The 14,869-nt window shown below is 44.4% G+C and overlaps 1 protein-coding gene across 1 annotated transcript in view; it reads left to right on the forward strand.

Moving 5' to 3' along the window:
- Nucleotides 1-9,384: 9,384 nt before the first annotated feature.
- Nucleotides 9,385-14,869, forward strand: part of pcdh7b (protocadherin 7b) — a 391,843-nt gene continuing 386,358 nt past the window's right edge. The window contains exons 1-2 of the mRNA XM_072566482.1: nt 9,385-12,390; nt 12,454-14,226. Coding sequence (XP_072422583.1) covers nt 11,086-12,390; nt 12,454-14,226 — 3,078 coding nt within the window. The 5' untranslated portion in view covers nt 9,385-11,085. The remainder of the gene's footprint in view (nt 12,391-12,453; nt 14,227-14,869) is intronic.

Consider the following 14,869-nt stretch of genomic DNA (forward strand, 5'->3'; position numbering starts at 1 on the left):
TTTTGTTCAAAATTAATATTGTTAAAGTGTAAACAATCTCTTAGGGCTCACAGTGAATGATTCTAATCTCAATTACTAAAAAAAATTGATGAATAAGGTTGCTGATTTCTGATTATTAAAAATCGAATAGTAATCAAAGTCTAGAATGTTGTGCATTGTGTGTATTCAGTTTGCAGTCATGAAGCCCTGATCTTCCTGTTCCAGTGATGCAAGTTTGTATCAGAAAAAAAAGGCTCCTCACCTACTCTGATAACAGAGCCAATGCTGCACCCCTTGGTGAAGTGTAAAAGTGATATAAAAAATTGCTGCAGATTTTCATTGCCTAAACCTCTAGATGGAGTTGTAGAGTTTCTTTCATACATCTATCTGTCTTTGCATTATTCCTATTGCTTCTTGTTAATTTACAATGCCTTCGTATGAGTTTCCATGTTGGTCATTTTTTCTCATATCTGCATCCTTCTCACTCTTTAACAATATTGTTTAATTTTTCTCTCATGCCTTTCAAGCATTGTTCATTCATTTCTTCATTTCCAGTTTTTAATGTCAATTATTCTTAATAATTTAACCTTTATAGTCCTCTGTCTAATAATCGGCATTCTCCTTTTTAGAAGTGATTTCTCCTCAAAACTATGCCTTATGTTTTGGAAAACATGTAAAAATGTTATTCTTGCAGAAATGATGGATTGATTGTAAAATTAATTTAATTAAATGCAAAATAATGATGGCTATTGTGGTTCAATTTCAAACCAGAGCTTATGGTAGGATTTGTATTACATATTTAGTGTTACTTCCATACTTTGTTTTGCAATCAAATGAAATCTCAAATGAAATCTTAGCTTTAGACTAACACTGTGCATGACAAATTAACTACCTTGTCTAACCCTGATTCTTAAACTTGTCTGTCAAAGATAATGATTGTTCAGATTAGCAAGGATAAGGTGCAGGCCCTCTGTCTCCATTTTTTTATGTGCTGCACAGTTCACTGCAATTTGTGTCACCTCAAAACCCACTGAATTCTTCTCCCTAATTTTTTTCCTCCCTATGACTCAGTAGGTTTTTTTTCCACAAAAGCAGCTCATCTTATTGCGAAAGACTGCTCACCTACTGCTTATGTCTTCCCAATAACCACAAACATTGGAATTTGAGTGGGATATCAGCCCAATCAAATGTGTGCTATAAATGTCGAATTTTATGATTCACTTTTGAGGAATGTAACTTTTAATTTGGTAATTACATTTTCAAGGGTATGGTCAATGGAAAAATTTGGGATTGGGAAATTGTTAAATAGTCTTATTTAGATAATTATAAAGATTTAGCAAGGGAAAGATAATTATAATTATTATAATTATATAATAATAAAATAATTATAAGATTATAATTGGGCGACATGGTGTCTCAGTGATTAGCACTGCTGCCTCACAATGCCATGTTCGATTCCAGCCTCAAGTAGCTGTCTGCATGGAATTTGGACATTCTGTCTTGGTTTCTTTTGGGTGCGCCAAATTCCTTCTCCAGTCTAAAGATGTGTAAGTTAGGTGGAATGGCCATGCTGAAATTATCTGTTGTGTTCAGGGATGTGCAGGCTAGGTGGGTTTATCCATGTGTAAGTGTGGGGTTATTGGATATGGTAGGGGGCTAGGCCTGGGTGGGATGCTCCTCAGTGGGTTGGTTTTGATTTATTGGGCTAAAAGGCCTTCTCTGCACTGTAGGGGTTCTATGATTGTGTGCATTCAGATATTTTTTCCATTTTTCAAAGGCATTGGAAGTTTAAAAACAGTAATCAATAGGGTTGGTGTTCACTCAGATTCATAATAGAGCTTGTGAGTTTGATAAAATTGCAATTGTCCCCATTAGAGATAAAGATTATTCAGTTAGTTCCATAATTAAAGGGAGATTTTGAAGATAAAGTTAAATTTTAAAACTAAATTTGCACCTGGGACATCCCAGGTGTGATATGTCACAATGGGATAGATTGTGGGTTTTCTTCAAGTTATCTAAGTGTTTTCCAACAGCTACAGTCAGCTTGGGAACAACTTTGACACAGGCAAGAGAGAATCTGCCAGGAGCTGTGAAGCACCTATGGATTCTTACAATCCATAAAATATCCTGATTCATCTAGTGGCACTCATTCATCATTAGAACACCTGAGTCAAAATCAATCCAGACTTGTAAAAAATCAAAATATTGTTTCATTGGCAGTGTCTTTTGGGAACTTACATACTGACTTGGATGTGAAAGTATCTATTGCCATATCTCTGTTTCAGCTTGGAAGGAGCTTGAAACAACAATGCTGGTGGTCACCACATTGGCTGAGCTTTGGCAATTGCAGAAGGCTGCAATTAACCCAACTGGAAGTTGACAAGGCTCTGCTGGTGTCTGGCAAAAGAAGTGGTACCTCCTTATGCCTTGCTACCTGAACTTTTTAGAACTGATTCTGGGCTGGCTAGACATAACACCTTGCCAAACTGGTTCTCTAGTAAACCACAAGCACAATTTTCTTGCTTGCTGGTGGTGATACTGCTTGCACATAGTGAATAGTTAGACTTAGATATCATCTGTAGTGAAAATGATAAAGCATGGTAATAATGAATCATGCTTCACTCCACCTCCCCAAACCACTGCAAACCCTTACCACCATATGTTTCCTTTCAACAATCATAATAGTATGTAATAATGGTCCCTATTATGCAGGCAGGGTACTGTAAGTATGTATTGCAGAAAGAAATATTCACTTTATTTTTGGACAAGTCTTTAGTACTTTTAAAGGTGGAAACTAATAAGCTACCTTTTGAGATCTGGCTCTTGAAAATTAGGTACAATATTGTTGGATGCAACACCCAAAGGACATTAGAAGCCTTAATTCTATCTTTTTATTTCATATTTTTCCATATTCAACTACCTGCTATAGCACTAAAATCCCATTCTTCTAGCAAATGTGTAAAGCTAATTTCTGCTATTATATCACTCCATAATATTTCAGTTATTATGTTGGACACTGGCTAATAAAATTTGCAAAATCATAAAAATCTGATATGCTCAATCTACTTGATTATATATCATATTAAAGTGGTGGGAATAGAATCTTAGAATTCCTACAGTGCAGATAGAGGCCATTCGATCCTTCACATATGTAACAATCCTCCTATATATCCCAGCCAGACCCATATCCCCATCCTATTCCCATAACCCTGCATTAACCATGGCTAATCCACCTAGCCTGCACAATCCTGGACACTATGGGGCAACTTAGCATGACCTTAACCTGCACATCTTTGGACTGTAGGAGGCAGACTTGAATCAAACCTGAATCCCTGGCGCTATGAGGTAGCAGTTCTAACAGTGCTTCTCAATTATTATAATTACACAAATGTCAAACAAGTTTTCATATTTTTGATGAGAACTGATCAAAACAGGTAGATGTTGAAATTATAAACAGAAGGAACTGCAGATGTTGGAAATCAAAAACAAAAATTGCTTGAAAAGGTTATCACATTTGGCAGCATCTGTGGAGAGAAATCACAGTTAACATTTTGGGTCCAGTGACCCTTCCTCACATGTTGAAATGAGCCATTATCAACTTTTCTTAAAACAAATGCTACTTTCTTATGTATTCATTGACTCAATTAACATGAAAATAGACTATTTCATGACACAATTTCTTACAGTACCATGACATTGTTCACAGCACCTTTTAGTGTACAAGCTTGATGCCCATATTCTTGCATAGTCATCTATTTTCTAATTATGAGCAGACCTTGGAGTTCAAAACAGTGATCCATTACTTTCAGAAGTGCTAAGCTAAGAAAAAAGCTATTATTGTGTGTAAAATTTACATTTTTTGTTTAACAATATTATTTTCTTCAAATCTTAAAAGAAAAAAATGAAATATTCCCATGCCTTTTAATTGTCTCAAAATGATTAATGAGGGATCCAGATTATAGCAGAATTTGCATTTATGCAATCAGGTAGCAGGTGTTTCTGACATCATATGAAATCCACAATCATTGAATACAGTTGGCATACTTTTTGTGACAAATGTACAAAAAGCAATTTTCATCTCTATACTCTCAATTGTCTGGTAACATGAGATTGCAGATTTTTCTATGAAATTGAAAAAGTGTTATTTCAGTTCTGAAGAAGGGTCACTAAATTTGAACATTAATTCATTTTTTTCCTTCATTGATGTTGCCAGACTTGCTGAGTTTTATCCAGCATTTATCTTTCTGTTTATTTTAGTGTTCTTGCTTTCTGTGTCTTCCAGTGACCGTTCTACCTCCACTTTTATAACTGGTGACATGGTGGCTCAGTGGTTAGCACTGCTGCCTCACAGTGCTAGGGACGCAGATTCAAATCCAGCCTGTGTGGAGTTTACACATTTCGTATCTGTATGGGTTTACTCCAGTTTCTTTCCACAATCCAAAATGTGCAAGTTAAGTTATTTGGCCATGCTAAATTGCCCATAATGTTCAGGAATGTGTAGGTTAGGTGCATTAGTCAGGGGTAAATATAGGGCACGGGAATGGGTCTGGGTAGGTTACTCTTCAGAGGGTTGGTATCGACTTATTAGGCTGAAGGGCCTATTTCCACATTGTCAGGATTTGTTAAAAAGAACTGTTTTGGAAGCCCTGTAGAGTATAACTACAGCATGACTATGCTGGATTATATATCAGGTTATAAGAATAGGAGATCACTATTTACTATTGATGGAAAGTACAAATCATCTTCCACTAACACAAAACTAACAGTACAAAGCTGAATTTAAAAGTCCAACTCCAGAGCTAACAAGAGTGTAGAAGGATGCGGCACCATTTTATATAATCCATCTGACTTAAACATCATCCAAATTGTTAATTTGAGAGAGAAAGCTTTTCACATGCTTGTAACCAGGGCAGGAAGGTTAATGTCAATCAAAACAAAAACATGGTTCAACCTGGTTTACACCCAAACTTCAGCTCTGAATTTAAGATTGATAACAATTCAGGACATTATAATTTTTCTCCAATTAACATACATTCAACAAGTTGTTTTCAAACATATACTTTAATTGTTAAAAAAAATGTAAAATTACATTCAACAAGTTTTAGTGTGACATTAACAAAAGTGAAATACAGTTCATGTTACAGCTCATTGCATTTGAATGTGCCTCAAGAAAAATGTAGTTACACATGATTCTTGCAATATACATTCCAAAGCAAAGATACCATTCAAAGATTTTTACAGTTTTCAGTCGACTCCGATTGAAGGATTTTCAACAGTGCTGTTTTTTTAAGGAACCTTTGCAGTGGGTGCCGCACCAGTTAGTGTTATCAGCATGCACTTCTGAGTTGTGGAATGTGAAATTTAAGTTTTCCAAAAATATATTTTATTTCTAATATTTGTAAAAGTACATTGCATTATCAAAATTGACATTATGAAAAAAAATCAAATTAATTTAATACAATGCTGTTCATTTCTCCCCACATTTATAATTACCATTAATACTTATGAACTTCAGTGGTTAGCACTGCTGCCTCACAGCGCCAGAGACTCGGGTTCAATGTCTGTGTGGAGTTTGCACATTCTCCCCGTGTCCGCGTGGGTTTCCTCTGGGTGCTCCGGTTTTCTCCCACAGTCCAAAAATGTGCAGGTTAGGTGAATTGGCCATGCTAAATTGCCTGTAGTGTTAGATGGATGAGTCAGGGGTAAATATAGGAGGAGGTGGGTTTCTCTTTGGAGGGTCGGTATGGACTTCTTGGGCTGAAGGGCCTGTTTCCACACTGTAGGTAATCTAATCTAAACAAACTTTGTTGTGTGTTGAACATACAGCCTGAAGGGTTTACCCCATTTCCAGGCCTTTGGTAAACTATGGCTGAAAAGCCTCAAAGAGTGACCTCTCTCCAATATGCCTTTGAATGGCCGCCCCAAATTTTACTTTACAGCTCAGCACATATTAGTGATTCTTAGAATGTGCCAGTCTGCATTTTGTCATGGTCAACTCTTTGCACTCGACAGCTATAAAGTTCCAGGGAGACCACAGAATTTCTTTTCCCAAGAATTTATGGTCCTTGTGTGCAGTTGATATTTATCTTGGTGTGTATTTCTTGGGAGCAGCTATGGGGCAGAGTCCTGGATCATTCAGCTGTTTGGGATAGGCTTCAACAAAATACCATTGCATTACTTTTCAGATCTTTTTTGTAATGGAACACTCCAGAAGAGGAAGACAACCATCTCTTCCTCACCACAGTTCTGTTGAAGAAAATACGCGAGACTCTAGATGTACAGGTAGAGAATTTATCCACTTCAGCCAAACAGAAGGCTAGTCAGTATGGAAAATAGAAAATTCAGACCAGTGTGTGGGAATGTGCTGAAATGATAGTGTCCGAAAGATAACCTGCCATTAATTCTGAATTGTTGCTACGGCTGGGAGCAACATTAAAAACAAATGACCACAGCTTTACTTTTTAACACTGACAACCAAAATAAACAATAATTACAATACAAACCTATGTCAGCTAATGAAAACTAGCTAAGTGGAAACCAAGATTATAAAACAAAGAACTGTGGATGTTGGAGATCTGAAACAAACAAAAACTGAAACTGCTGGAGAAACTTAGTAAGTCTGGCAGGATTTTCTCTGCACAGATGTTGCCAGGCCTTTTGAGGTTCTTTAGCAAATTCATTTGCTTCAGGAACATATATTCGTTAGACATGGAAATGTATTGTGCTTGGTGGTTGATGCAAGTATTTATTTGAAATGCTATTCTAAATTGCAGCACATTGATATTTGTGTTTATAAACACAATTGCTATCATTGTTTTTCTGAATCTTCAGTAATTTAACTGATCATCCTTATTTTCTGTTTATTCTTTCATTGCTATGAAGACAAACAAATAAAACAGATTAGAAAAGAAACAACCAAGACACAACACACTGCTAATCTAAAACATTCCTTTCCTATAAATAGTCTTCTTAAAGGTCAACTCCACCCTGCTTATAATTGCAGATAAGATACTTATAATTACGGGTAGGCTGAAATGTCATTTGTCAAGTTTCTATTTGTGCCGAACTGCAACGAAGAAAGCAAGTTGTATCAGATGTATATTACCTGATTTAGAGAGATCAAAACAACTTAATCGGTCATTCTCCCTTAGCACCTTTGCCAAAATAATATCACGTTTTTGGAAACAATAATTATCATCTCAATATTGTCTGTTAATTTCTCTCCCAATGTCACCAACTCTTTCTGGGTCTGGCTCCACAGAACTTGGAAACAATGAGAAATCATCTAAATGGTCATTGTTCATGCGTTGCTCTAGACAATTAGTGCTGATGATTTTCAACAATATCATTGTGTGTCATGGTTTCATGGCCTGGTTTCACATATGCTTAAATACCATTTAAGTTTGTGATCATGGCTCTGGACATGAGTGTGAATATGGAATTGAGGTTCAGTGACCCAACTACTGAAACTGGCTAAGCCAACCTAAGTTGTAAATCAATTTTGGACTCTACCAGAGAATACTATGAAATATTCAGTACTCCCAGCACATCAGTTTTCTTTCTTGGCCTGCACAGGTTAATGTCACATGACAATGTTTTGCTTAATAAACCATCAGACATCTGAAATCTTAAAAAGATATTTTACTAATTTTGTTAAAAGGATAGCATATCAAAACAATTTATGTCATTTTAATTTAAAATATGTCAATTAATATTCGGTACATATAAATTGGAAAAATATAGGTATACAGAATATAGGTATGCTATAGCTAGAACCCAACACTTGCACAGAGAGCACAGCAGGAAGCAAAAACTATACTGCTAACTACTGATATCGATTTTAAATACGGTGCAAGTGCTTAAGCAAGGCATCAAATCTGAGACGTAAATGAAAGCACCCCGCAAATGTATTAAGGTCTCTGACAATAGGAGCTTACTTGTGCAGTTAGAATGTTGCACACTGACACTCACGATTCCATTTTGCCAGTAACATTAGCCTTGTGCTCAACTGTAAGGACCCAACACTGGTGAAACTGCTCGCTGTAAGAAACTGCATTGGAACCCGGTCAAAATTTACATACATCAGGTTCTAACAAGATTTTTTTCTCACATCAGGGCTGTATAGAACCTATATTGATTTAACTGCATAATGTGACCTTTCAGCTTAAACTCGATTATATATAGAATGTCGTTGCTCACTGTTAATCGAAGACCGCAGACGTTGAAAATCCGATGTATTCGAACTCGTTTTGTGTTAGACACGAGCCACTCAAAAAACCTGTGTATTCCCTATTTAATTACAACTGCGATCCAAGGATGGTACCGCTTGCACATCCTGCCTAGAACTTTTCACGCATAAAAATGTAAATCTCACTAAAAGTTTCTTTGAAATGCAAACGAGGGCACTGAATGTAAGAGTCTGAACCGATTAGCAGCATCACGAACCATGCTGACAGATTGCTTCACACCATAATCAACCCGACACCCCAACCCTCCCCGCTACACGGAGACAGTCCACCCTAAAATACGATTATCGCAAGTAAGAGGTGTAAAACATATGCTGATTTCTAAACTGCAGTTCGCCAAGTTGATTGTTTTCCCTTTCTCCTATTTTCCCATATTCTCTCTCTGCAGCTCTTGTTCTCAGCAGCGTGTTTTTTTTTCGCTCTCTCTCTCTCTCTCTGCCCCTGCCTCTGTCATCGCTTTCTGGCTGTCACCAAGTGCTGTCCCACGCCTACCCGCGCAGGCGCTGCTCATTGCTGCCGCAGACTGGCTGCGGTCCGTGCGGTTGCTCCAACTCAGTTCAGCAAAAGCGGGGGAAGACAGCAGGCAAGTTTCATCCAGCAAAATCCGATGTCCTCACAGCGCGCCTGCGAGCGCCTCCCGCTCTCCCACACTCTCTCTCTTAAAGAAGTCACCGCGGCGTTGCAGCATTCAGTTGCAAATTGCAAATACAGCACTTCCCCGATGTATACATAAAAAAGGGGTCTCCAGTCCAGTCAATTGGGCAGAAATGCGCCGGTTTCTCATTTTAAAAAAAGTATATTGTCAAATATAGATTCAAATTCTAATTTTTCACAAATGTGAGAACAAGTCGCGAACGCAAAGGACAGCACGCCCTTTATCATGGTTGTAAGGAAAATATTTAAAAAAAATGTTTTTAACTCGCAGTCAACCTTGGTTGTATACACATACGAGCTTTTGCTGCCCCTACTCTGTCAGAATAAAAGACTGATTTTAAATCGTGCCTTCCCTCAAAGCTACAGAACGAGATGGAATTGTTGAAAAGATCGATCATGCAAAATAGACACATTTTCCAATTAAAATACTTCCGCAAAGAAAGGTTTAAACACCGAAGGTATCAGGGCACGTAGCCAAATGCGCACAGTTAGGAGAAAATAGGAAGATTATATCGAAAAGATGATAAGCTATCAAAAACGTTTAATAGGAAAAATAACGTTGCACTAAAATAAGTGCAACGGCACAGGGGGAAAAAAAAGCGACGAACGTAAAAGCAAGCAAATGAGGGAAGAGATGGATGATGTAGAAAGAGGAATCTCTGCATTTCCTGACCGCGCTTCAGTTCCTTTTCACTCGTGTAGGTGACGCTACCTCAAATGAGTCAGAAAACTCTCATATTCACCCACACTGAGCGGGACGGCATACAAAAGAGGGTGGGAGAGAGAAATCGGAACTATGCTGTTAACCTGAATTCCCAGCTTAACATCGCGCAGATATAAAAGGGGAGGGGGGAAAGGAGCGGAATTTACAGATCTTCCAGCCCGAGGGAGAGAAAAGAACATTATTACATTCACTCCTTTATAGACTCCAATCCTCCGAGAAGCATCGGCGTTTGGAGTCAGGGTTGCGCTATAACCTGCAGCTACTTTCGGAATACAGAAGGCTGAATTGTACGGGGAGAGAAAGACAAACCCAACTTCAACTGCAGGAATAGCAATGAACTACTCAGCAGACCACGACTAATCGAATAACAAGGAAGGACTTTTTTTCTCTCTCTCAGAGAAGGATTCAGCACCACATAAAGGACTGCGTCAGGGAGCTGAGATACACTTAGAGGACTGGAATAAGAAAACTTGCCGTTGTCAAAAGTACTGCATCATATTCAGTCTTCAATTGGGGATTTTTTTGAACATTCAACTACTCGGACCCGATCCAGAAGCAAGACGTCGTTTGTTTTAAAGGTCCGCATCGTGAAATCAGTTTGCTCTCATTCGGATTCCCGTTGTATCAACTAGGATTTCCCTGTCCACGTTCAGTCCAGTGGAGTATCTGCATTTAGACGCAGCTTGGCAGCTCAGCCCTTTTTGTACAGCTCTCCGGGTTCAATACGAAAGTCATTACCGGCAACCTTTATTCTGCGGGACTCTGCTCGTCGAACGCGAGGAAGCGGATCGCGTTCGCAATCATTTAACAAGCCCCCCCCCCCCCCCCCCCCCGCCATATCAACTTTCTGACGGCTTCCAGACCTTTTGTCTTCCGCTGCTCTGCAGAGGAACAGCAGCGCCTGGAGTCAATTCGGACGGTCGGAGAGAGAAAGGGGAGAGATTTAGAAGGGGAAGAAAAAGATAGGGGAGAGTGTGAAGGAAAAGGCTGCAATAGTAAGGTTGGGGCAGTCCAGTTGCAGCACACACACACACACAGAGTCCAGCGAGCAGCAGCATGCAGGTAAAGAAGCACTAACTGCGGATTGCAGGGCAAACTTGGAACAACGTGACTCCAGAAGCACGTCCGAAAGCACTAGCGGATTCAGGTGATCAATTCGACTCAGCGCTGTTTCTTCACCTTCGTTTGGGCTGTGGCTGCGAAGCCGGCGATCTCTCGACCGAGAGCAAGAGTTGAGCCCGTCTCCGAAGGATGTTCCAGCGGGGGGAGGGTGGGGGGCAAGACAGAAGGGAAAGGGAGTCAGGGAACTGAAGCGATGTGTGCGAGGCTAGCCCCGTTACTTCAGTGAGTATTTGGAGACGGACGGACGGACAGCTGTCAGCCCTCCAAAGTCGGGAGAGATTCCAAGCCCCTCTTTGGCCGAGGGAGAGAAGAAGAATAAAGAAGAGAAATAACGAGAGGGAAAGAGAGAGAGAGAGAGACATGACTTTCTGCTTCCCGCTGCTGCTGTTCGTGCGGACCGCCGCGGTGCTGGCGAGCGCCAAGCAGGCTCTCCGGTACCGGATCACCGAGGAAGGACCGGCCGACGTGCGGATCGGTAACGTGGCCAGCGACCTGGGCATCGTGGCGGGCTCGGGCGAGGTGACTTTCAGCCTGGAGTCGGGCTCCGAGTACTTCAAGATCGACAACATCACCGGCGAGCTGAGCACCACCGGGCGCCGCACCGACCGCGAGAAGCTGCCGCAGTGCCAGATGATCTTCGACGAGAACGAGTGCTTCATCGACTTCGAGGTGTCGGTGATCGGGCCGGCCCAGAGCTGGGTGGACCTGTACGACGGCCGCGTGGTGGTGCAGGACATCAACGACAACACGCCGAGCTTCCCGTCGCCGGTGCTCACCCTGACCGTGGAGGAGAACCGGCCGGTGGGCACCCTCTACCTGCTGCCCACCGCCACCGACCGCGACTTCGGCACCAACGGCATCGAGAGGTACGAGCTGCTGGTGCCCGAGGAGAGCACCGGGCCCGGGGGGGAGGCAGGCCGGAGAGCAGGGGGCACCAACAGCAGCCCCGAGGCCCGCGGCGGCGGCGGCAGCAGCGTCTTCGAGCTGCAGGTCGCCGACACCCCGGACGGCGATAAGCAGCCGCAGCTGATCGTCAAGGGCGCCCTGGACCGGGAGCGGCGGGACTCGTACGAGCTGAGCCTGAGGGTGAGGGACGGCGGCGACCCCCCGCGCTCCTCGTCCGCCCTGCTGCGGGTGCTCATCTCGGACGTGAACGACAACAGCCCCCGCTTCGAGCGCGGCCTGTACGAGGCCGAGCTGGCGGAGAACAGCCCGCCCGGCACCCCGGTGCTGCAGCTGCGCGCCTCCGACCTGGACGCGGGCGTCAACGGGCAGATCGAGTACGGCTTCGGCGCGGCCACCGAGGCGGTGCGGCGCCTGCTGCGGCTGGACGAGGCGACGGGCCGCCTGACGGTGCTGCACCGGCCCGACCGCGAGGAGCTGAGCCAGCTGCGCTTCACGGTGACCGCCCGGGACCGCGGGCAGCCCGCGCGCACCGACCGCGCCACCGTCTCGCTCCGGGTCCGCGACCAGAACGACAACGCGCCGCGCGTCGACATCCGCAAGATCGGCCGCATCGTGCTGCGGGACGGCGTGGCGCAGGTGGCCGAGGACGTGCTGGTCGACACCCCGGTGGCGCTGGTGCAGGTCTCCGACCGGGACCAGGGCGAGAACGGCGCGGTCACCTGCACGGTGGTGGGCGACGTGCCCTTCCAGCTGAGGCCGGCCGGCGGGGGCGGTGGCGGGGGCGGCGATGGCGGCGGCGGCGGCGGCGGCGGCGGGGGGGAGGCGGCCGACGGCGAGCAGAGGGCCCGCAAGTACTTCCTGCACACCTCGGCGCCCCTGGACTACGAGGCGGCCCGCCAGTACACGGTGGCGATCGTGGCGGTGGACTCGGGCAGCCCGAGCCTGTCCGGCAACAACTCGCTGCTGGTCCGGGTCACCGACGTCAACGACAACCCGCCCGTCTTCCCGCAGCCGCTGGTGCGGGTCTCGGTGGCGGAGAACAACCGGCCCGGGGAGGCCGTGGCCTCGGTGCGCGCCTCGGACGCCGACGACGGCAAGAACGCCGAGGTGGCCTACTCGCTGGAGCCGTCCCCGGGGGGAGCTGGGGGAGCGGGCGGCCTGTTCTCCATCGACCCGCTGAAGGGAGACATCGTGGCGAACGCGGTGCTGGACCGCGAGCAGACGGAGCGCTACGAGTTCGTGGTGCTGGCCCGGGATAAGGGCAGCCCCAGCCTGCAGGGCAGTGCCACCGTGCTGCTGCGGGTCACCGACACCAACGACAACGAGCCGCGCTTCATGCAGGACGTCTTCACCTTCTACGTGAAGGAGAACCTGCCCCCGCACAGCCCGGTCGGCATGGTGACCGTCATGGACGCCGACCAGGGCAGCAACGCCGAGCTCACGCTGCGGGTCCAGGAGGACGGCGGCATCTTCTCGATCGACAACGACACCGGCACCATCTACTCCACCGTGTCCTTCAACCGGGAGCAGCAGACCAGCTACTCCTTCAAGGTGAAAGCGGTGGACGGCGGGGAGCCCCCCCGCTCCTCGACCGCCATGGTGTCGCTCTATGTCATGGACGAGAACGACAACGCGCCGACCGTCACCTTCCCGAAGAACGCCTCGTACACCGTGCTCCCCCCTTCCAGCAACCTGCGCACGGTGGTGGCCACCGTCCTGGCGACCGACCGAGACACTGGCATCAACGCTGACCTCAACTACAGCATCGTGGGGGGCAACCCCTTCAAACTTTTCGAGATTGACTCAGCCAGCGGTGTGATCTCCCTGGTGGGAAAGCTCACTCAGAAGCACTATGGACTGCACCGGTTGATAGTGCAGGTTAACGACAGTGGGCAGCCCTCTCAGTACACCACCGCAATGGTCCATGTGTTCGTGAACGAGAGTGTTTCAAACGCTACGGTCGTGGAAGCACAGATAGCCCGGAGTCTTCGCACTTCCTTGAAGCAAGATATCGCAGGTGACCCAAATTACGAGATGAGCAAGCAACGACTGAGCATTGTTATTGGGGTGGTTGCTGGTGTCATGACAGTGATTTTAATCATCCTGGTCGTGGTCTTGGCGAGGTACTGCAGACCCAAAAAATCCAAGAATGGTTATGAGGCAGGAAAAAAGGATCCAGAGGACTTTTTCACCCCCCAGCAACACGACAAGTCTAAGAAACCCAAGAAGGACAAAAAGAACAAAAAGTCCAAACAACCTCTGTACAGCAGCATTGTGACTGTGGAAGCATCAAAACCAAACGGACAGAGATATGACAGTGTGAATGAGAAACTTACAGAGAGCCCTGGCATGGGTCGCTATCGTTCCATGAATGGTGGACCTGGGAGCCCTGACCTCGGTAGGCATTACAAATCTAGCTCCCCATTGCCAACGGTTCAGCTTCATCCCCAGTCACCTACTGCAGGGAAGAAACATCAGGCAGTGCAAGAACTACCACCTGCTAACACCTTCGTAGGGACAGGTGACAACATCTCAATTGAATCAGACCATTGCTCTGAATACAGCTGTCAGATAAATAACAAGTACAGCAAGCAGGTAAGAAGCAATAATTACCAAAGCAATGTCTAAATGTAGTTTAGAAGGGAGAAATCAACGGTTTGAATGCAGAATAATATGCATTTTTAACATGCACATATACTTTGTAATGATGTATGCACATTCAGAATTGATTTTCTGTAAAATCATAATGTTGAATGTTGAAAAATAGACTGAGAAACATGTAGAGCCTTGGATGAAGAAGTTTTCAATTATTTAAATCCTAACTGGGAATAAATGTAACTTAACTATGTAGTTCTTTTAAAAATTCATTTACATTGCAAAGCCAACACAGAACTGTACATAATCAGCCAGTTAGGATTGTGCATTTTGGGTAATTGAGCTTTTGTGATGTCACTGCACTAATCCTCCTCTTTCTCCCCTCTCTCTGAACCAAAATGAATTACCTGTGCAACGTCAGTTGCTCACAGATCTATTTCATGATGACAACTAAATTGAAGTACATTCATGTTCGGTTAATATTTGCATAGTGTGAGATAAGCAGATAAAATAAAATCTGTTGGTCTTTTTGGTGTCAGTATTTACGACATCAACATTTTGCCAAATGTCAATTATGAGTGGCAAAATTCAGACGTTGCAAATGTCACTTGAAAACAAATCCCCAGAGCTCATCTTTACATGC

Source organism: Chiloscyllium punctatum, chromosome 1 (assembly GCF_047496795.1).
Source record: "Chiloscyllium punctatum isolate Juve2018m chromosome 1, sChiPun1.3, whole genome shotgun sequence".
In the NCBI taxonomy this organism is placed as follows: Eukaryota; Metazoa; Chordata; class Chondrichthyes; order Orectolobiformes; family Hemiscylliidae; genus Chiloscyllium; species Chiloscyllium punctatum.